The sequence below is a fragment of the Carcharhinus amblyrhynchos genome, unplaced genomic scaffold, assembly GCF_965287045.1.
Source record: "Carcharhinus amblyrhynchos unplaced genomic scaffold, sCarAmb.v2.hapA scaffold_85, whole genome shotgun sequence".
NCBI classification, from domain to species: Eukaryota; Metazoa; Chordata; class Chondrichthyes; order Carcharhiniformes; family Carcharhinidae; genus Carcharhinus; species Carcharhinus amblyrhynchos.
The window spans coordinates 164,251-186,908 of NW_027649825.1; the positions used below are offsets into that span (position 1 = coordinate 164,251).

The 22,658-nt window shown below is 43.3% G+C and overlaps 1 protein-coding gene across 2 annotated transcripts in view; it reads left to right on the forward strand.

Annotated features, from left to right (window-relative positions):
- The window catches only part of smad10a (SMAD family member 10a), a 71,903-nt gene that overhangs the window by 7,838 nt on the left and 41,407 nt on the right, over positions 1-22,658 (forward strand). The window contains exon 2 of one of the 2 annotated variants that reach the window (XM_080182726.1): positions 11,803-12,053. The exons of the other annotated variant lie outside the window; for it this stretch is intronic. Coding sequence (XP_080038852.1) covers positions 11,817-12,053 — 237 coding nt within the window. The 5' untranslated portion in view covers positions 11,803-11,816. The remainder of the gene's footprint in view (positions 1-11,802; positions 12,054-22,658) is intronic. 2 annotated transcript variants of the gene reach the window in all.

Below are 22,658 nucleotides of genomic sequence, written 5' to 3' on the forward strand. Positions count from 1 at the left end.
GAAACTCTGTTGCACCCTGTGCAAGGGTAATTTGATAGTATAGTACTTCAGTATTGCTGAAAAGAGCCATACTTATGAAGCTTTTGTCTTTGCACTCATCAGGACAGTTTGCAGGAACACTAATAGTAAAAGGAACAACAATTTATACTGCATGAGAAGAGTGAGTGCTGATTGGTTGGCAAGTGCACTCTGAAAGTTGGGTATAATGTACTCTTGGAGAAATTTGATAGCTTAGCTGTTCTCACAGGTAAGTTAAGTTGAACTATGTAGTTGTTGCCCAGAATTTGTACTTTGTTATACTCCTGTCGCAGGTATACAAATAATACCCAAGGCTGTGCTTGTGTTCAGAGCGACACACGATTTGATTTGATTTATTGTCAGATTTATTAGTATATGGTGAAAAGTACTGTTTCTTGCAGACAAAGCATACCATTCATAGAGAAGGAAAGGAGAGAGTGCAGAATGTAGTGTTACAGTCATAGCTCGGGTGTAGAGAAAGATCAACTTAATGCGAGATAAGTCCATTCAGAAGTCTGACAGCAGCAGGGAGGAAGCTGTTCTTGAGTCGGTTGTATGTGTCCTCGACTTCTGTACCTTTATTGAAGGCGGTAGAGAGAATGTTGGGGGTGTGTGGGGGTCCGTAATGATGTTGGCTGCATTTCCAAGGCAGCAGGAAATGTAAACAATGCCAGTGGGTGGGAGGCTGGTTTGAATGATGGGCTAGGCTTCGTTCACAGCACTTTGTAGTTTATTGCTTCTTGGGCAGGGTAGGAGCCCAGACCAAGCTGTGATACAACCAGAAAGAATGCTTTCTATGGGGCGTCTGTAAAAGTTGGTCAGAGTCGTAGCTGACATGTCAAATTTCCTTAGGCTTCTGAGAAAGTTGAGGCGTTGAAGAGATTTCTTAAATATAGTGTCAGCATAGAGGTACCAGGACAGGTTGTCGGTGATCTGGACAGCTAAAAACCTGAAGCTCTCGACCCTTTCCACTTCGTCCCCATTGATATAGACTGTGGTATGTTCTCCACTACACTTCCTGAAGTTGATGAGAGATTATTGTTGCTGCACCAGTTCACCAGATTCTCTGTCTCATTCCTGTACTGTGTCTCGTCATTGTTTGTGATCCGACCCAATATGGTGGTGTCGTCAGTAAATTTGAAAATGGAGCTGGAGGGGAATTTGGCCGCTCTGTCATAGGTGTCTAAGGAATATAGTAAGGGGCTAAGAACACAGTGTTGAGGGTGGAGGTGTTGTAGCCTATCCTTACTGATTGTGGTCATGGAGTCAGAGGTTCACAGCATGGAAACAGGCCCTTCGGCCCAACTTGTCCATGTGACCTTTTTTTAAGCCCCGAAGCTAGTCCCAATTGCCTGCATTTAGCCCATGTCCCTCTATGCCCATCTTACCCTTTTTAAAAAGACAAAATTGTACCTGCCTCTACTATTATCTCTGGCAGCTTGTTCCAGACGCTCACCACCCTCTGTGTGAAATAATTGACCCTCTGGACACTTAAGTGTCTCTCCCCTCTCACCTTAAACCCATGCTGTCTAGTTTTAGACTCCCCTACCTTTGGGAAAAGATTGACTATTTAGCTGATCTGTGCCCCTCATTATTTTATAGACCTCTATAAGATCACCCCTCAGCCTCCTACACTCCAGAGGAAAAAAGTCTATCCAACCTCTTCTTGTAACTCATACCAAGAAGTCCCGATAGCATCCTAGTAAATCTTTTCTGCGCTCTTTCCATTTAATAATATCCTCTGGTCTGTGGGTTAGGAAGTTCAGGATCCAGCACACTGTTCTTGTGCAGTATGTTATTGTTACCTTTTATTTTAGGTATTATTGCAAAATGAAAATCTTCAACAACATATCTTCTCTTTTTTTTGTAGCTAACTATTTTTCCTGAAATACAGTGTTGAAAAATGAATGTACTTCAGGTGGGATTTAACGCAAGGCTCTGTGCAACCAAAACATCACTTCCTCCCTGTTGTATTCCATCTCTCTTAAAACAAAGGCAACTTTTCGTATCTCTGCCCTTTGCTCTTTTGCTGTTGAGGAAATATTCTGATTTGTCTTTCTTGGACTTTTGCTTTGGACTGTTGCCTGTGAGGAACAGCATTGAGAGTCCAAGCCCATTTCTCTTGACACTCTTACAGTTGAATGGAAAATTCAGTGCATCAGTTTGAGCTGGATTCAGCTTTGTGTCCCACAAGTGAACAGGTGAATGTTGTAACTGACATAGCAGATGCAACAAGGTGCTGAATCTTACTCAAGAAAGGCAATTTCCCAGCAGTAGCCTTTAGTGATCCTTCTGGTGCACTTTTACCCCATTCTTCCACCTCTTTTATTCATTATTTCATGCAAACTTTGTTTACTTCCGTCTTTACTTTGAGCCTGCTGCAGTGTGCTTTGTTTGAATGACTCACAACAGTCTCCTATTGTTTCAGTAAGGAGCTGTTGGCCTTGTCTCTGGTGGGTCTCAGAAGTATTCATTATCTGTCTTACTGCTGAAGTACTAATTAAACTACATCATTAAAGGAGGGAATCCTTTAACCTCTACACTGCTCCTCCTGATTGCCTGCAAATTACTTTTAGTTTGCTTTAAGATTGTTTTATTTCTCACTGCCTGTTGGCTTTAGCAAGTCGCCAGTTTCTGAGAAATTCTACTGTACTCATTGGCTGTGCTGCAATTGGCAAATTGCCACAGAATGCAAGTTGGTTAAACCTGGAATTCAAACCTGTTTGGGGAAAATAGTTATTTTTACAGCTGTGATTCCTATAAAAGGGAAGTTTCCAATCTAAGTTGGAACCCAGGGGAAAACTGTGGGGTTACATTTTCATAGGGCAGGTGAGTTAATCTTGTATCACCTGATGTGCATTTGAGCAAGCAGTCCATCAATGGTGGTAACCATGGGAAGAACTTCTAGAAATGCCAAGGACTTGTAAAATAATTTGATCAGTTATTACTTATCTTTTAAAAGAAGAAATCAAGAGTTTTTCTTAAAGGGAGAAGTTCAGTAACACACAATCCATTCCTTTACCACCCACCCTTCCAAATTCAATCATGGTGTGCAATTATGAAAATTGCTCCTGATTTCTGTGCTGCCTTAGTTGTTACTAGAGGCTGTGTAAATTGTAATGGGAGGAATTTAACTTTTGTTCTACAGCAGTAAAATCTTAATTGTTAAGTCACAAGTTTAAGGATGCTTAACTCTAATTTATTCTCCTAGTTCACAATCCCCACTTTACAAACAGTGACTGTTGACGTATGACACCTTGTGCAGTTTCGGTGTAGTTGTGTTAACTTAAATGCCTTTGTGGTTCCTTTCTATCTTTCATGGTTGTGTCTGCAAGTAAGAAGTCTCACAACATCAAGGAGCTTGAGACTCCAAATAAACCTGTTGTGCTTTAACCCAGTGTTGTGAGACTTCTTACTGTGCTTACCTGAATCCAATGCCAGCATTTCCACATTGTGTCTCCAAGGGCTTGGTTGCTTCCCACTGAGTGGTTTGCTAACACACTTTTTTTTGAATTATGTTCCTTTTATTAAAATCTGAGGCACGGTTTATTCTCTTTCTTTCTCCTTTATGGAGGTGTTCACTCGTGCTGGGGTGTGATTTCACAGCTGTTGGGACCCTTTTGAAGTATTTTGAATAAATTGGTGTAAAAACACATTCAGCCTAACCCTTGCTAATAGAACATGGAATTAAGACACTCAAATTGAGGAGTTTTGATTGTGCCATTTCCTCTCTTTTTATTGATGGGAGGTGGGATGTTGATGGTGGAGGGAGTGCATGTTTGTGGCTTTAATGCCAATCAAGCTGGCTGCTTTGTGCTGGATTATGTTGAGATTCTTGAGTGTTGTTGGAGCTGCACCCATTCAACTGGGGATTGTTCCATCACACTCCTAACTTGTGCCTTGGAGATGATAGGCAAGCTTTGGGGTGTTAAGAGGTGAGTTACTCACCACAGAATTCCTAGCCTTTGACCTGTTCTTTTAACCAAGGTATTCTGTTTCTGGTCAAGTGTTTCACTGTCAGAGGTCATAAACTTGAAAGAGAAAAGACTTGTAAAATGCTGCTATATAAAGGCAACAGCCAGATGTCTCGAAGTACTTTATAGCCTATAAGTTACTTTTGAAGATCAGTAGGAACGTACGTCATAATATAGGAAACTCAGAAGCCAGTTTCCACACAGCTAGCCCCCAAAAACATTGTTTGAGATGATGGCCTGTTATCTGTTTCTATAATGTTGATTGAGAGGTAAATATTAGCTCGGCCACTGGAAATAACTCCCCTGTTCTTCTTCAACACAGTGACACCCATCTGAGGTGGTGGGCAAGGGCTTCAGCTTCAGCTTAACATTGCATCCAAAAGGCGGCATCTCTGACAGTGTAGCACACCCTTAGTACAACTCTGGTATGTCAGCCTTGATTTTTTTGCTCAGGGTCTGGAGTGGGACTTGACTCGTCAGCCTTCTGACTCTGAGGTGCTAGAGTTACAACAGTGTTACAGAAAAATAAATAGAGGAAAAATGAATCAATTGCTTCACACAGATTGTAGTGACTTGGAACACCTCATCTGAAAGGGTGATGTAATCAGAATTCAGAACGTTCAAAAGGCAATTGGATGTATATTTCACACAAACAAATTTGCAGGTTTAGGGGGAAAAGCTTGTGTGTAGGACTAAATTGGACAGCTCTTTGCAAGAGCCAGCATAGGTTTCACAGGCTGAATGACTACATAAATGATCCAACTTGGCCTCCTCCAGAAGTCCTGAGCATCACAGATACCAAATTCACTTCACTCCACATGATCTCAACAAACAGCTGGAACTGGATGCTGCAAAGGCAATGGGGCCTTACAATATTCTGGTACTAGTATATAGACTTGTGCTCTGCTCCAAGCCAAGCTATTCCAGTACAGCTCCATGTCTGGCACCCACACTGCAATGTGGAAAAGAGCCCAGTTTGAGTCCTATACTCAAACTGCAGGACAAATCTAATCGGCCAATTACCACCCTCTCAGTCTATTCTCAGTCATCAGGCAACTGATGGAAGGGATCATCAACATAGTTATCAAGCAGCAGTTGCTTAACAGCCTGCTCAGTGGCGCTGGTTTGTGTTCCGCCAGGGTCACTCAGCTCCTGACTTCATTGTAACCTTGGTTCAAACATGGACCAAAGAACTGCAGTCCTGAAGTGTGAGTGACTGTTGACATCAAGACAACATTTGACCTGGTATGGCGTGAAGGAGTCCTAGCAAATTTGGAGCTAATGGAAAATGGGAGGGGGGGTGGTGAGAGAGCTCTCTGCTGTTCCAAGTCAAACCTGGCGCAAAGGAAGATGGTTGTTGTGGTTGGAGATTAATCACCTTAACTGCAGGACATGACTGCACAGATTCCTCAGGGTAGGGTCCTTGGCCCAGTCATCTTGAGCTGCTGCATCAATGACTGTCCTTCCACCATAAGATCAAAAGTGGAGATGTTCATTGATGCTTCATCACTGTTTGTGATTCCTCAGGGACTGAAGCAGTCCATGTCCAAATGCAGCACGATCTGAACAATATCCAGGCCTGGGTTGACAAGTGGCAAATAACATACACGCCACACACATGCCAGGCAATGACCATCTTCATGTTACAACTGTACAAAACTCTGGCGCGGCCGGACTTGGCGTATTGCGTAATGTTCTGGTCGCCGCATTATAAGAACGATGTGGAGGCATTGGAAAGGGTGCAGAGGAGGTTTACCAGGATGTTGCCTGGTATGGTGGGAAGGTCTTATGAGGAAAGGCTGAGGGACTTGAGGTTATTTTCATTGGAGAGAAGAAGGTTACGAGGTGACCTGATTGAGGCATACAAGATGATCAATGGATTGGATAGGGTGGACAGCGAGAGCCTTTTACCTCAGACGGTGATGGCTAACACAGGGGGACATAGCTTTAAATTAAGGGGTGGTAATTATAGGACGGATGTCAGAGGTAGGTTCTTTACTCAGAGGGTAGTAAGGTCGTGCAATGCCCTGTCTGCAGCAGTTGTGAACTCGCCAACTTTAAGGGCGTTCAAATGGTCGGTGGATAGGCATATGGATAACATTGGAATAGTTTAGGTTAGAGGGTCATTAGATTGGTTCCACTGGTCGGCGCAACATCGAGGGCCAAAGGGCCTGTACTGCGCTGTAATGTTCTATGTTCTATCTCCATCGAGAGAATCGTTTAACCATTGCTCTTGACATTCAATATCATTAACATTAGGCAGAAGGCCTCGCAGGTAGTAATTTCTGGACTACTACAGGTGCCATGTGGTAGTGAGAGTAAGAATAGGGAGATTAGGTGGATTAATGTGTGGCTTGAAAGCTGACCTAAGGCTTTTTTCTAAGGAAATTAGCTACAAATGAATGATTAAATGAGTTAAAGAACAGGCATGGCTTCAGATCATTTTTCAAACTGGAGCATGTCGTTAAAACAATTCTGATTCAAGCATAACATTTATTGGCAAAGCAGCTGTCCCATCAGAATTTAGCTTAGATTTTTCCATTGTTTTGTCTGGTGTATATTCTAATGAACTATAATTAGCAGATGATCAGATTTCATTCAGTGTTCAAACAAGGCAGTGGCACTGACAATCTGTGTAATTAAATTCGGAGTGTAAATGGTGGTGACTGACTTTGATCTGCCCAGAGGAGCCATGACATGGGTGCCACATAGCCTGCTGATGGTGGTCACTCAGTGCCACAACTACAATGTGTAGTTTTGTTTCTTGTGCCTCCCTATAGATATGAGGAGGAATTTCCTCAGCCAGAGAGCGGTGAACCTGTGGAACTCTGGTCATTGAGTGTCTTTAAGACAGAGATAGGTTCTTGATTAATAAGGGGATCAGGGATTGTGGAATGGGGATAAGAAAAATGATGTGGAGACACTGGCGTTGGATGGGGGTAAGCATAGTTTAGTCGCACAACACCAGGTTAAAGTCCAACAGGTTTATTTGGTTGCACAAGCCTTGTGCAACCAAATAAACCTGTTGGACTTTAACCTGGTGTTGTGAGAATTCTTATAATGAGAAAAAGAACAGCCAGGATTGAATGGCGGAGCATACTTGATGAGCTGAGTGGTCTAGTTCTGCTCCTATGTCTGTGGTCTTTCATCTTTGATCATTGGTACATTATTGAATGTCCTTGGAGTGCTGACCCTTGCCTTGTTTCTCAGTGTTGTCTCCGCCAACAGGATAGTTTGGTACACGGGAGCAACAGGGACCGTTTGAACACAAGGCCATGTTTCCACACAGTATTATAGGCTGAGGAAAGATTGAACTGAGCTTGCGATGAAATCCAGCCTCAATGTTTGCGCTGGCAGCAAGACCTTGTTCACAGCAACTATGTTGGGGATTAAAGCCAGCCTGATCTTGGGGAAGGGATGAGTTGTTAATAGGGCTCTTTTTTAATCAAATGAGTTACTTTCAGAGGTTTTTGGTTGTACAGAGAAGTGGAGTTGTAGCTCCCAGGGTCAGCTGCTGGCTTTTCTGGTTTTGTAAGAAGTCTCACAACACTAGGAAAAAGTCCAATAGGTTTATTTGGTAACACAAGCCACTAGCTTTTGGAGCACTGCTCCTTACATCAGTTGAGTGGGAGTTGTGTTCACAAACAGGGCAAATAAAGACATAAACTCAACTTACAAAATAACGGTGGAATGCAGGTCTTTACAGGTAATCAAGTCTTAAAGGTACAGACAATGGAGAGAGGGTTAAGCACAAGTTAAAGAGATGTGTGTTGTCTCCAGCCAGGATAGTTAGTGAGATTTTGCATGCCCGGGCAAGTCATGGGGGCTTTGCTGGTTTTGGCAGATCTGCTTTCATCGTTTCATGCCAGGTTTGGGGAAATGTGGCCATTCTGCACCACATTTGGGAACACTGCGCAAACTTTTACAGTGGCTAGTTTCCGAGATCCCATAATTGGAACTGCTATGAATGACCAGTTCCTATCTTTAATGATAGTGCCAGCTGAGACACAGGCAAAATCCTTATCCTGAATGACACTATGGAATTTTTATATTCATCTAAAGAGCTGGTCAATGGCAGGGTTCTGAGGAACATGGAGGAACAGAGAGATCTTGGGGTTCATATCCACATATCCATATTCACATATCCTTGAAGATTGCCACTCAAGTGGATAGAGCCGTGAAGGAGGCTTATAATGTGTTAGCCTTTATTAACGGGGTTTGAGTTTGAGCCGTGGGGTTATGCTGCAACTATACAGGACCTTGGTGAAACCACGTTTGGAATATTTCATGCAGTCTGGTCACCTCACTATAAGAAGCATTGGAGAGAGTGCAGAGGAGATTTACCAAGATGTTGCCTGGTTTGGAGGGTGGGTCTTATGAGGAAAGGTTGAGGGAGCTGGGGCTTTTCTCTTTGGAGCGGAGGAGGCTGAGAGGTGACTTAATAGAGGTCTATAAGATGATGAGGGGGATTGATAGAGTGGACGTGCAGAGACTATTTCCTCGGGTGGATGTAGCTGTTACCAGAGGGCATAACCATAAGATTCAAGGTGGGAGATATAGGAGGGATGTCCGAGGTAGATTCTTTACTCAGAGAGTGGTTGGAGTGTGGAATGCGCTGCCTGCTGTGATAGTGGAGTCGGATGCTTTAGGAACTTTCAAGCAATCATTAGATAGGCACATGGAGCACTCCAGAATGATAGGGAGTAGGATGGTTTGATCTTGGGTTTGGGCATAGCTCGGCACAACATTGAGGGCCGAAGGGCCTGTACTGTGCTGTAATGTTCTATGACCTTTCTTTGTAGATTTAAATTGATCCAAAGTTGGTATCAGGAAACTTATAGGTATGCCAAGAATAAGTGAAGACTTTTCTAAGTATGGGATTTAATTTACTTCTGCACAGATTAGGATCTCTCCCAGAAATTGGTGGACTTCAGACACAAGAATGAGTGAAGCACAACTAATTTCTACACCAGTGCCTTCTGGATAACTTCTGTTCTACATAACCTACGTGCAATGTGTGTAATCAGTTTGGAATCCCTGCCATAGAAACTACATCTATTGCATTTCCTTCACCTATCCAGTTAGACTGGGCTTCAATAGTTATTACACTTGCCCTTTATAGATTACTCCCGACTTTCCTGAATGAGGCTGTGCTTCTTTTTAGCATGAAGGTATTTAGTTTCTATCCATCAAGATAGGTTATTTAAGATAAATTTTGATGCAAGTGCATAAGGTGTGGCGCAGGAGCTTGGTAAAATGTACAAAATCTGTTTTTATTTCTCTGTATAGCCATCATCCTCAGAGGATTCCTTCCTTCAGAACAGAACTAGACACTTCCAGTATGTTAGGTGGGATTAGGAGAATTTATAGGTTACTTCATTCAGTCTCCTTTATTGGCTAAGTAGGTTAGAGAGGAATTTCTCCAAAGCTTTTCTTAATTTGACCTTTTGTTTCTTGCCTCTCCCAGGAGGTGGTGCAGTTAGAGGGTGGATTAATGTTTGCGGAGTTTTGTGTTCTCTTGTAGGGGCGCACTTCATGGACCGGATGGCGCCTCTATCTTTTTTTACTGTCCTTGCTGGTATGTGAACACTACCAAATAATTTTCAACTTGGGGTGACACTAGTATTGCATTGGCTTGGATGTTTACCATGGAATTTGCAGATGTATTGTGAAGTGAGCCAGACATTGCAGACATTCCATTGACAGGGATTATTCTGTCTTTTGTCCAAATTACTGAGAGTTTCAACACAACAGTTAATTTTAGGTATAAGGAATGCAGTTTGAAATACATTGGTTTATAATATTAGCACCCAAAAATTGAAGTGTAATTTTATATTCACAGAACGCTTATTCATTTTTCTCCTACTGTTTGCAAGTTTTGGGTTATGAATAATATAAATGAAAAGCTACATGATGCTACAGCTTGCTTATCCTCCCTGAAGACGTTGCCCTCACCCACAGGGGCAGTAAGATCCTTGTTTCAATCAGTTAGCTAAGGTTGAGACACTCCCAGCACTGTACGTGGTACACCCTTTTCCGACCCACAGGCAAACTATCTCTCTTTCCTCACCACAATATTTGAATGTGTTGTTCCCTTCCAGATCCATGCATATTTATGTTGGAACCCTTCCAATCAGGTTTGTGCCCCTGCCACAGCACTGCAACAACCACACCCAAAGTCACAAAGTGACTGTCCCTCTGTGCCTTCCTCAACTTTCAGTCTTAATAAAACATGCTGGATTCCACACGTATGTTGATAAAATCCAGCTTTACCTAATTGTCCATGCTATCGATCCAACCACTACCTCTGTGTTGTCATGTTGCCTGTCCAAGCTGAAATTTCTTCCAATTCAGTATTGGCAGCTCAAAGCCATTCTTCTGTTCTCAAGCCACTGATTCCATTCCTCTTTAGGTGATTTGTAACATTGGAACTTTATGTGGCTCTGAACTGAGCTTCCAATCTTATCCACTATGTCAGTGCCTACAGCTGCCTTCTTAACATCACCTATCTTCACCCCTCAGACTAACTGTCGCTGCAAATTTTATCCATACTTCTGTTACCAGTGGGTTCTATTGTTCCAGTACACTGCCTCGGCTGACCAACTCACACCTTCCATAAACTTGGCTTCATCCAAGGTTTTGCTGCGCATGTGCTAATTCTCAGCAAGTTCACTCATTACCCTTATACTAATTCAGCTACATTGATTTCTGGTCTGACAGTGTCTTGACTTGACTCATACCTGGAAAGGTTAAGATGTCTTATGAGCAAAGGTTGGACAGGCTAAGCTTGTATTCACTGGAAATTTAGAAGAGTAAGAAGTAACTTGGTTGAAACATAAGCTTCTCAAGAGTATTGAGAGAGTGGATGTGGAGAAAGAATGCTTCCTCTTGTTGGATAATCTAGATCCAAGGGTCCCTGCTTAAAAGTAAGAAGTTTAATACAGAAGATAAGGAATTTTTTTTGTGAGGGTTGCCTCGGGAACCCTGTTCCTCAAAAGACAGTAGAAGCAGGGTCTTTGAATATTTTTAAGGCAGAGTAGATGGATTCTTGATGAACAAAAGGGTGCAAGGTTATTGGGGATAGGTGGGAATATGAATTTGAAATTCCAGTCAGGCCAGCCATGATCTTAGCGAATGGCAGAGCAGGCTCAAAGAGCTGATTGACTTCCTCCTAACATATGTTCCATTTTTAACAAAATTTAATTATTGTTTTAATCATTTCATGTTCTCTCCCCATCCCTACCTCTGTGATCTCTTCCAACTCTGTCAAGATATCAGAACACCTCCAATTCTGGCCACTTGACCTCTGGCTTCCATCCCTTCGCCATTAATACTGCCTTAAGTTTTTTGAGTCCTAAGCTCTGAAACCTTATCTATAAACACCTCTGTCTCCTTTTAAGGCTATTTTTGAAACCTCCCTTTGCTTAAGCTCTTGGACACGCATCCTACCCTCTCACCTTTGATTCAATATCAGTAGTTTCTCAGCTTCACACTCCATTGAAATACTATGGGGCATTTTCCTGTATTAAAGATGCTGTGTAACTGTAACTTGTAAAAGCAAAACACTGCGGATGCTGGAATCGGAAACAAGAACACAAAATGCTGGAAAATCTCAGACGGCATCTGTGGGTAGAGATTAGAGCCAATGTTTTGAGTCTGGATGAGTGTTCATCAGAGCCAGATTTTCCAGCATTTTCTGTTTTTATTGCAATGTAACTGTTGTTTGAACTTGCAATCTGTGGACTCGAGGTTGATTTGACTGTTCTTTGGAACCTTGTCTAAGCAACATTCATTTTCTGGCTGGCTACAGGGGCAAGCTGCACTATGTCTTTGAATCCTCCCACCAGCAATGACGCGTGCCTGAGCATTGTGCACAGCCTGATGTGCCATCGGCAAGGTGGGGAGAATGAGACCTTTGCTAAGCGCGCCATTGAGAGTTTAGTGAAGAAGCTCAAAGAAAAGAAAGATGAGTTGGACTCACTGATTACTGCCATTACAACCAATGGATCACATCCCAGCAAGTGTGTAACAATCCAGCGGACCCTAGATGGGCGACTACAAGTAAGTACAAATCTGACCTGTAGTTTTATACTGAAGCTATTCACTTAAAATACTTCCGTGTTTCACAACATTACTTCCTAAAGTGTGGTGACTTTACAGCAGCTATTCTGGGACAGCAATACAGGAAACCACAACAGTCATTAGATGAATGGCTATTTGAACTATATTTGGTGGTATTTGTGGAGAGAGAAGTGTTAATGATGAACACAGGTATAACGTCCTCCTCGATCACCCCTGACACCCCCTCCTGTCCCCTTCCCGGGGTGCCTTCCTGTTAAGCGGATTGAAACAGTGATTTACTAATACTACTTTCAATATGGTATTCCATGCTCGCTGCTCCTGGCCTGGTGATCTGTATGTTGCGGAAACCAAATGCAAAGACTGGTTGACCACTCTGCAGAATATCTTCATTCAGTGCTTAAACGTGGCCTGGAAATTCCTCTCACCCGTCATTTAAAATCTACCTCATGCTCCCACATTCATGTTTCTGTCCTCAGCCTCCTGTCGTGTTCCGGTGAAGCTCTTGTAGGCTTGGCATGTATCTTTAATTTACCACCCTCTGGACTCAACGTTAAGTTCAATAATTTGAGATTGTAATCTCTAACCCATTGTGTCGACACCAAGGTTAGTAGGAAAGTTGTATCAGTGGGACTTGAGTGTCAAGTAGAATGTGGGAAGAAAGTAAAGAAAGCGAGGAGTTTTATTGGATCGCACAGTGTGGAGGGAGGATGGTTATCAATTTGTTAAATCCTCACTAAGTGAGGGAGGAGGCCAGATATATTTTTCAGAGAGTAGTTGAAGCGTGGCATGTTTAACCATGTGGAGTGATAGAGGCATCGATTGAGGGAAACGTGGATAAGTATTTGAAGCAGAGAAGATACTGGGTTAGCGTAGAATGCTGTGCTGGGTTTGTTCCGATCATGAGTTGGCATGGACCTAACTCGTCCAGTTTCCATATGCTTGCAATGTTTCTATTTCCTCCAGCCTCATTTACCTATCGAACCTAATTCTTAAATGTGACCATAATCTCTGTTTCAGTTACTGATCTCAAAGTACATTCCAGGACTCGATAGTCTATTTTTTTTAGTAAAATGTTTTCTTTCTTTCTTTCTGTCCTTGATCTCTTAACCTTCAATCCCGTATCTTTCCCTTTTGTTCTAGACCCCTTGATTACTTAACTGTCTCTAACTACCCCATCTGATCCCTTTTAAAATTTTAAACTCTTAAAGAATACTCATGCCACTTAAGTGCCAGGCAATGACAGTTTCCAGCAAGGGAGAATCTAACCATTTCCCTTCGATGTTCCCAAAAGAGAAAATTCTGGAAAATCTCAATGGGTTTGGCAGCATCTGTAAGGAGAGAAAAGAGCTAATGTTTCGAACCCAGACGACTCTTTATCAAAGCTTTGACAAAGGGTCATCTGGATTTGAAATATTAGCTTTGACAAAGCATTTTCTCTTTTGGTTTAAGACTGCAGCATCCACAGTAATTTGCTTTCATCCCTTTGATGTTCAATGGTATCAAAATCCTGGAGGTTGTCGTTGGCCAAAAAAATTAACTGAATTAACTATTTTAATACTGTGGCTCCAAGAGCAGGTCAGAAGCTGGAATTCCTGTGGCAAGTAACTCTCCTCCTGACTCCCCAAAGCACAAGTTGGTATGATGTAATGCTGTCATTTGCTGGATGGATGTAGCTTCAGCAGCATCAGCAAAGCAGCTTGATTCCCTCCACCACCAGCTCGTGTGGGTAGCAGTGTGTACTATATACACTTTTTTGTTCTATATACAAGATGCACTCTGGGAACTCACCAAGGTTCCTTTGACAGCACCTTACAAACCCACCAGCTCTGCCACCTAGAAAAGCTGGGACATAAGAACCAGGAGCAGGAGTAGGCCACCTGGCCCCTTGAGCCTGCCGCGCCACTCAATAAGATCATAGCTGATCTTTTGGTGGAGTCAACTCCACTTACCTGCCTGCTCACCATAACCCTTAAACCCCCTTTACTGTCCAAAAATCTGTCTTATCCTTGCCTTAAAAACATTCAATAAAGTAGCCTCAATTGCTTCACTGGGCAGGGAATTCCACAGATTCCTTTGTGTGAAGAAGTTTCTCCTCAACTCAGTCCTAAATCTGCTTCTCCTTATTTTGAGGCTGTGTCCCCTAGTTCGAGTTTCACCCACCAGTGGAAACAACTTTCTTGCTTCTATTTTACCTATTCTCTTCATAATCGTATATAAGATCTCCCCTCATTCTTCTGAATTCCAATGAGTATAGCCCCAGTCTACTCAGTCTCCCCTCATAAGCCAACCCTCTCAACTCCAGAATCAACCTAGTGAATCTCCTCTGCACCCCCTCCAGTGTCAGTATATCCTTTCTCAAGTAAGGAGACCAAAACTGTACACAGTACTCCAGGTGTGGCCTCACTCGCACCTTATACAGCTGCAACATAACCTCACTGTTTTTAAACTCCATCCCTCCATCCCAAAATTCCATTTGCCTTCTTAATTACCTGCTGCACCAGCAAACCAATTCCTTGAGATTCTTTCACAAGGACACCCGGGTCCCTCTGCACAAGGACACCCGGGTCCCTCTGCACAAGGACACCCGATGCAAAGTTCCTCCAAACCACAAGCCATCTTAAGAACCCCTACAGTGCGGAAAGAGGCCATTTGGCCCATTGAGTCTGCAGCGACCACAATCCCAACGAGGCCATACCCCCATATCCCAACATATTTACCCACTGATCCCTCTAACCTACGCATCTCGGGACACTAAGGGGCAATTTTTAGCATGGCCAATCAACCTAACCCACTCATCTTTTAACTTGAAATTATATAGCTGTTCCTTCACTGCTGGGCCAAAAACCAGGGATACCTTCCCTAACATCACTGGGTATTCCTAAGTCACTTGTGCAACAGTTCAAGTCGATGGCTCGTCACCATCACCTCGAGGACAATTAGGACTGGGTCAGTAAATGCAATCCTGCCACCAACACACTCAATCCACCAACAAATAATAAAAGGCTTGTATCGAATCCTCTTGCAGTCTTGTGTTCTGCCTTTCTGTTCACTTCATTGGCTTGCTCTTGCTTTCTTTATTGCAAATTTGAAATAGTCACCAGATCTCTTCCTACATAGAGAAATGTTCTTGCTGTATCTTTATCCTTAGCCCAGATGTCATCATTTCTGTCACAGGGCAGTGTCAGAGAGGTGTTGCAGAATGCAGTATTTTTCATACTTGTTCATCTGGCTTTGGTTGCAAGATCATTTTTAGCCCATAGGATGCATTCAGTTATATGTAAACAGCCATTTTGAATACTGGTTATAGTAAGGTTGCAAATCAAGATGTTTAAAATGTACAGAAATCTTGGCATAAATAGTTGTCCTGTTCTCGTGAAGGCTGTGTTGCTGCAGAAGTGTGTGTGTCAGCAATCACAATAAGACGGTTCTGACTTTAGTGGTAGTTCACTGGTAGAACCCATGAGTTTGTTTTGCTGTTGGTTCAGGGTCATTCTGTGCTTCAGGATATTTTACCCAGTGCTTCCCATGAGATTTGCTTTATATTTGATTGGAAAAGAGGTTGAAGGGCCTATCCTCCTTTTAACCAACGTCTGTATGCAACTTGCTGTCAAACTTGCGGCAAGTGAAGCTCAACAAAGATAATTGTGAGGTTGTATAATTTGGTAGGAAGAATGCAAGTGGCCACACTAGTTTGAAGGTGCAAGTCTAGTTTCACCTGCCAGTGGAAACAACTTCCCTGCTTCTATCTTATCTATTCCCTTCACAATCTTATATGTTTCTATAAGATCTCCCCTCATTCTTCTGCATTCCGATGAGTATAGCCCCAGTCTACTCAGTCTCCCCTCATAAGCCAACCCTCTCAACTCCAGAATCAACCTAGTGAATCTCCTCTGCACCCCCTCCAGTGCCAGTATATCCTTTCTCAAGTAAGGAGACCAGAACTGTACACAGTACTCCAGCAGTGGCCTCACCAGCACCTTATACAGCTGCAACATAATCAGTAGAAGGTGGGTGGGGAACAAGGGGTTCTTGGAGCACAAATCTATCAATCGCTGCAATTTGTACCACTGGTTAGCATTAGAAAAACAAACACTAGGCTTTGTTGCCAGTAGATTGAACTGGAAGGTCCTCTTGGGGAGAGTGATCATTGTATGGTGGAGTTTCTGGTGCAGATGGAGGAGCAGAAAGTGGGTTCCCAGACACGCGTACTTTGTTTGAATAAAGGGGAGTACGGTAGGATGAGAGAAGAATTGGCGAATGTTGACTGGGGGAGCGCATTGGAGGGAGGGTCTGCTGAGGAGCAGTGGAGGATCTTTAAGGAGATCTTTTTTGGTGCTCAGCGGAAATTTATTCCGATGGTCAAAAAGGACCGTAGGAGGAGAGGTAATAAGCCGTGGATAACGAAGGAGGTGAAGGAAAGTGTTAAATTAAAAGCGGAGGAATTTAGAGTAGCTAAGAGTAGTGGGCAAGAAGAGGATTGGGAGAGGTTTAAATGTCAACAAAGATTGACAAAGAAGTTGATAAAGAAGGGTAGGAGAAACTATGAAGCTGGGCTAGCGCTTAATATAAAAAAGGATAGCAAGAGTTTTTATAAATATATAAAAAGGAAGAGGCTGGCTAGGGTGAACGTTGGTCCTTTAGAGGATGAGAAAGGGGACCTAGTGGTAGGGGATGGGGATATGACGAAGGTATTGAATAACTTTTTTGTTTCTGTCTTCACGGAGGAAGACGTGAATAATTTGCCGGGTGTTAGTGATGGAAAGGTGGTAGGACTGGAGGGTCTTAATGACATTATTGTTACTAGAGAGGCGGTGCTCGACAGACTGGAGGGGCTGATTGTGGACAAGTCCCCAGGACCGGATGGAATGCATCTGAGGGTTCTGGAAGAAATGGCGGAGGTGATAGTGGATGCCTTGGTGGTTATTTTCCAGACGTCGCTGGATTCCGGGGAAGTGCCGGAGGATTGGAGAACGGCTAATGTTACGTCGTTGTTTAAGAAGGGTGCCAGGCAAAAGGCGGGGAATTATAGGCCGGTTAGTTTAACGTCTGTGGTAGGTAAAATGTTAGAATCCGTCATTAAGGAGGAAATTGCGAGGCATCTTGAAGGGAATTGCTTGATCGAGCAGACGCAGCACGGTTTCATTAAAGGGAAGTCGTGTCTGACAAATTTACTGGAGTTCTGTGAGGATGTGTCTAGGGCGGTGGATAGAGGAGAGCCGGTGGATGTGGTCTTTCTGGATTTTCAGAAGGCATTTGACAAAGTACCTCACAAGAGGTTATTGCAGAAGGTCGAGGGACGTGGAGTTGGGGGTAGGGTGTTAGCGTGGATAGAGGATTGGTTGTCAAATAGGAGGCAGAGAGTGGGGGTCAATGGGTGCTATTCGGATTGGCGGTTGGTGACTAGTGGAGTGCCCCAGGGGTCGGTGCTGGGGCCTCAGCTATTTACCATTTATATAGATGATCAGGAGGAGGGAACCGAGTGCAGGGTGTCGAAATTTGCTGATGACACCAAGATTGGGGGAACGGCAAATTGTGCGGAGGGTGTGGAGAGTCTGCAGAAGGATCTAGATAGGCTGGACGAATGGGCCAGGAAATGGCAAATGAATTTATTGTTGGCAAGTGTGAGGTGGTCCACTTTGGTAGGAATAATGGTAGGAAGGACTATTACTTACGTGGCGAAAAACTGCAGCAGGCGACGGTGCAGAGGGACCTCGGGGTCCTTGTGCATGAGTCGCAAAAACCCAGCTTCCAGGTGCAGCATGTGATCAGGAAGGCGAATGGGATGCTGGCCTTCATAGCGAGGGGGATTGAATATAAAAGTAGGGAGGTCTTGCTGCAGCTGTATAGGGCATTGGTGAGGCCGCAGCTGGAGTACTGTGTGCAGTTTTGGGCGCCGCACCTGCACAAAGATATTTTGGCCTTGGAGGGAGTGCAGAGGAGGTTTACTAGGCTGATACTGGAGTTGAGGGGGTTGAGCTATGAGGAGAGGCTGAATAAACTAGGCTTGTACTCGTTAGAGTTTAGAAGAATGAGGGGAGATCTCATTGAGACGTATAAGATGATGAATGGGATGGATAGGATAGAGGTGGAGAGACTCTGCCCGCTCAAAAAAGACAGTAGGACTAGGGGGCACAGCCTCAAGATAAAGGGGGGGGTGCGGTTTAGAACGGAGTTGAGGAGGAACTTCTTCACTCAAAGGGTGGTGAATCTCTGGAATTCTCTGCCCGTTGAAGTGGTGGAGGCTACCTCGCTAAATATTTTTAAGAAGCGGGTTGATGGGTTTTTGATAAGTGAGGGGATTAAGGGTTATGGGGAGAGGGCGGGAAAGTGGAACTGAGCTACGACTGATCAGCCATGATCTTATTGAATGGCGGGGCAGGCTCGAAGGGCTAGATGGCCTACTCCTGCTCCTATTTCTTATGTTCTTATGAAAGTAGAAAAGCTATAAAATGTATAAGATATTTTGCAACCATGCAGTGGATTTGTGATGTAAAGTTGCTGTTTAACCATTTCCCTTCTCCCAATATGAGATCTATTCCAGACAGAGCGATTACCATCCACCCACACTTAGATGTTCTTTTTGGAGGTTGGGGTGACTTGATTGGAATCTAAAGACAATGGCAAGACCCATTCTCAAAGTAAAGTGACAGACACCCCTCTGCATCGTGTCAACTCCAATGTATTCTCACCTTATAATGATCTATTTTTTTACACACTCAAGCAGCTGGTTTGCTATCTTTACTTCCTTATTCACACAATCTATCAAATTGTTTGTCAGTATTATCAGTTAACACTGCTGTGGGCCAAAGGTTGTGCCGACTGTTTGTCAATGTGCCTTTATCAACAAGGCAGCGGGCATTAGCAGATGGTGTCCTTAATTGAACTCCTTTTGGAAGCTTCCAGCCTGAGGCCAATGTTTGCAGTATATTATTTAAGAAGGAGTCTTTATATTTGCACTGCATGGACTGCGAAATGCCTCAGTCCACTATGTTGTGGGGAGAATTCTTAAACATTTCGGCAGGAGTTGTGCTGAACAATGCTCCAGGACCAAGATAATTTTACAGTTCTCTTCAGTCTAGCTACCCGGCAATATGTACATGCCTCTGGGACAAAGTGGTTGTGAAACCAGTCAGAAAATGTGTACATGGTTACCCAGGCATAATTGGCATAATGACAAACAAATGATTGAAGCACTTCTGTCAATTGCTCTTCCAGAGTGCAACCAATTTCTGTTTGTGTGCGCACGGACTGCATTGGCAGAACTGAGAATACTCATCCTTGGTATCCTTAACCCTGGCTGCACTTTACTCAGCAGCTGCTTGTGTTTCCCTGGGGAGACACCAGCAGTATAGATTTATTTAATCAACTTTATTCAGGCAGAAGGTTTTGGTCTGAAATTAGCTCCGCAAACTGGTCAATATGTTTTTCAGTGGCATCGTGATCTGTAGATCACCACAAACTTTCAAAAACCTGATACCATGATGGCTTCTTGAATTTCTGTGACCAATCTCTCGTGTACTTGCACGCGTGTTCAAGCCTCAGCTAGACCTTGGATGCTGCAAGATCAATGGTCCAATCATTGTAAACCTTCCACTTCTGTCAAGATGACTCCACTCCATCAGAACATGATCCTGTTCCTCAATTTTCAACCAATACTAAGTTTTTTGTTGTTCGTTAACTTCCGCGAATCACTTTCAACATCATAATTTCAACAATTAGTTTCCCTGTTGAATTTCTTATCTTCTAAAACAAGAGGCCACAGTTTTAGGTTAAGGGGTGGTTAATTTAAAACACAGATGAGGAAGAGTTACTTCACCCAAAAGGTCTTGAATCTGTGGAAATCTCCACCCCATAACCCAGTGGATGCTGGAACATTGAACAAATTTGAAGAGGTAGGCAGGTTATTTTTGTAAGTAACAGGATGAAGGGTTATGGGGAATGGAGTGAAATGTGGTGATGTGACCAGCTGGGATGCTATTGAATGGCAGTGATGACTGGAAGTTCCTTTGCACTTTATGTTTAAATCATGGTGGCACACCCACCGCATTCTGCACTCATGCCAAGTTAACCCTGTATCAAACCTTGGTTCAGCTACACTTAGAGAGTACTGCATGCTGTTCCGGTCACCATGTTTGAAAAGAATATGGAGATGCTGGAGAGGGTTCAGAGAAGATTTATATGTGTGTGTACCCATAAGGAGAGGATTGACAGGAAGAATCATAGAATCTCTATAGCGCAGAAGGAGGCCATTTGGCCCATTGAGCCTGCACTAACAACAATTCGTAACACCACATATTTACCCTGTTAATCTCCTGACACTAAGCGGCAACTTAACATGACCAATCTACCTAACCCGCACCTTTTTAAATTGTGAAGAAGGCGGAGGGGTGTCCTAATCGAGATCGTTAAAATTATAACAGGTTTCGAAAAGAGTGGATAAGAGGGGATGTTTTTGTGGGGAAGAGCATAACTAGAGGCCATTCGTACAAGATAGTCACTAAGAAATTCCATAGGGAAACCAGAAGAAATATCTTTACCCGAAGAATGGTCAGAATGTCGAACTTACTATCATCATGAGTGGTTGAAGTAAAGAATGCATCTCAGGAGAAACTAGATAAAGATATGAGGGGGAAAAGTTTAGATAGTTATGATGGTGAATTATATGAGAAGTTGAGAGGAGGCTGGAGTGGAACATGAGTACCAGCATAGGCTGGTTGGACTGAAAGGCTCATTTCTGTGCCATATATCCAATATAAACCTTAGTGTACTTCCAACTGAGCACTATGTAAAGTGGCAGTTATTGCTTCCTGCTTTAACTGATAAAAGTTTCATCAGCAGCAGCGCGCAGTCATTGCATTCAAGCTAACCTGTTTGCCTTTACCAAGACCTTGGTGCTTACAACTGGTGCTGTGTAAATTGATTCGAACTGTGGTTTAGTAAAGTCAGTTGAGCAAACCCTTCGTTGATTAATGAGCGGGTCGGATGAATTCCTTTCAAACTTTTGGTATTTGACGTTATAAAATGCTTTTCACCCCAACAGTGTGCCAGGGTTATTGCTGAGAATTCGCTGCTGAATCATTTCCCTTCTTGCAATAGAAAATCTTACTGGATGAAACCTAGAGCAAGGTTTAGAATAGAAAGTATTCCCATTTACAATAACTGATGCCAAGCCCTGATCCAAATATAGCCTTTACTAAGGAAAATCTGCATTTTTCCAGGCTTTAGCGATGTCTGATATGATAAAATGATTTCTGGGTGACTGGAAAGTTATGCTTTTTGCGGTTTCTACTGTTCTGACCTTGGATTAGGAGAGTTTTGGAGCTGGACACAGTTTCCACCCTCACTCCCACACCTTGTTGCACGTAAGGGTTACACTGGCCTTGTGTTAGGAACCAGCTGAGAAGGGAAGACTGTTTTGTCTGGAGCATTGTGGCGGCCCAGTCCTTCAGGGAGGAGCTGACAGAACACACAGCTTTTCAAAAGGCAACATGGATTTGGTGGGATTTAAGAGAGTTTCAGGTTCAGTGACCCTGCAGAGAAATGAAAAAACAGGAAAAGCTGCAAAATTGGAATCTCGTGTCCACAGTACTGACGACTTGCGTTAGCCACAATATTAATTTCTACATTGACACAAAAGCAGAGTAATCTAACAACGCACTGAAAGTATAAAAAAAAGCTTCCCTTAATGTTTCGGTGAGGAAATGCACTGCAGCGAGACACACTCGCCGAGGGAGAACGGACCCGGCGCTGCAGCGAGACGCGCTCGCCAGGGAAAGTTTTTAATTTTTCTAAGATGTGGCCATTGTTAGCTAGATTAGCATTTATTGGCTATCCCTAATTGTCTATGGGAAGGTGGTTGTGAGACACCTCTTGATCTGCTGGAGCCCATGTGCTACCGCCATAGTCCTGTTAGGGAGGGAGTTCTAGGATTTTGATCCAGCAACAATGAAGGGTATTGTTCCAAGTCAGGAGGAAGTATGTTTTGGTGGAGACTTAAAGTTGGTGGTGTTTCCATTGCATCTTCTGACCTTGTGCTTCTAGGTGGTAGTGGGTATGAAAGATGTTGTTAAAGACAATGTTGAGTTGCATTAATACACCCTGTAGATGGTAACTCTGCTGCTGCTGTTCTTTACTGGTGGGATGGTGTTGAGCTTCTTGAGTGTTGTTGGATTTAATCCCATCCAGACAATTAGGATTTTCCATCAAACTGCTGACCTCTGGCTTGGAGATGGTGGCCATGGCGTGGAGTTGCCAGTGTTAGATTGGGGTGGGCACACTAAGAAGTCTCATAACACAGATTAAAGTCCAGCAGGTTTATTTGGTAGCACGAGTTTTCAGAATGCAGTCCCTTCATCAGGTGAGTGGGAATTCTGTTCACAAACAGGGCAGATACAGGTACAAACTCAATTTACAAGATAATGGTTGGAATACGAGTCTTTACAGGTAATCAAGTCTTAAAGGTACAGACAATGTGAGTGGAGAGAGGGCCAAGCGCAAGTCAAAGAGATGTGTATTGTCTCCGGCCAGGACAGTTAGTGAGATTTTGCAAACCCAGGCAAGTCATGGGGGTCACACATAGTGTGT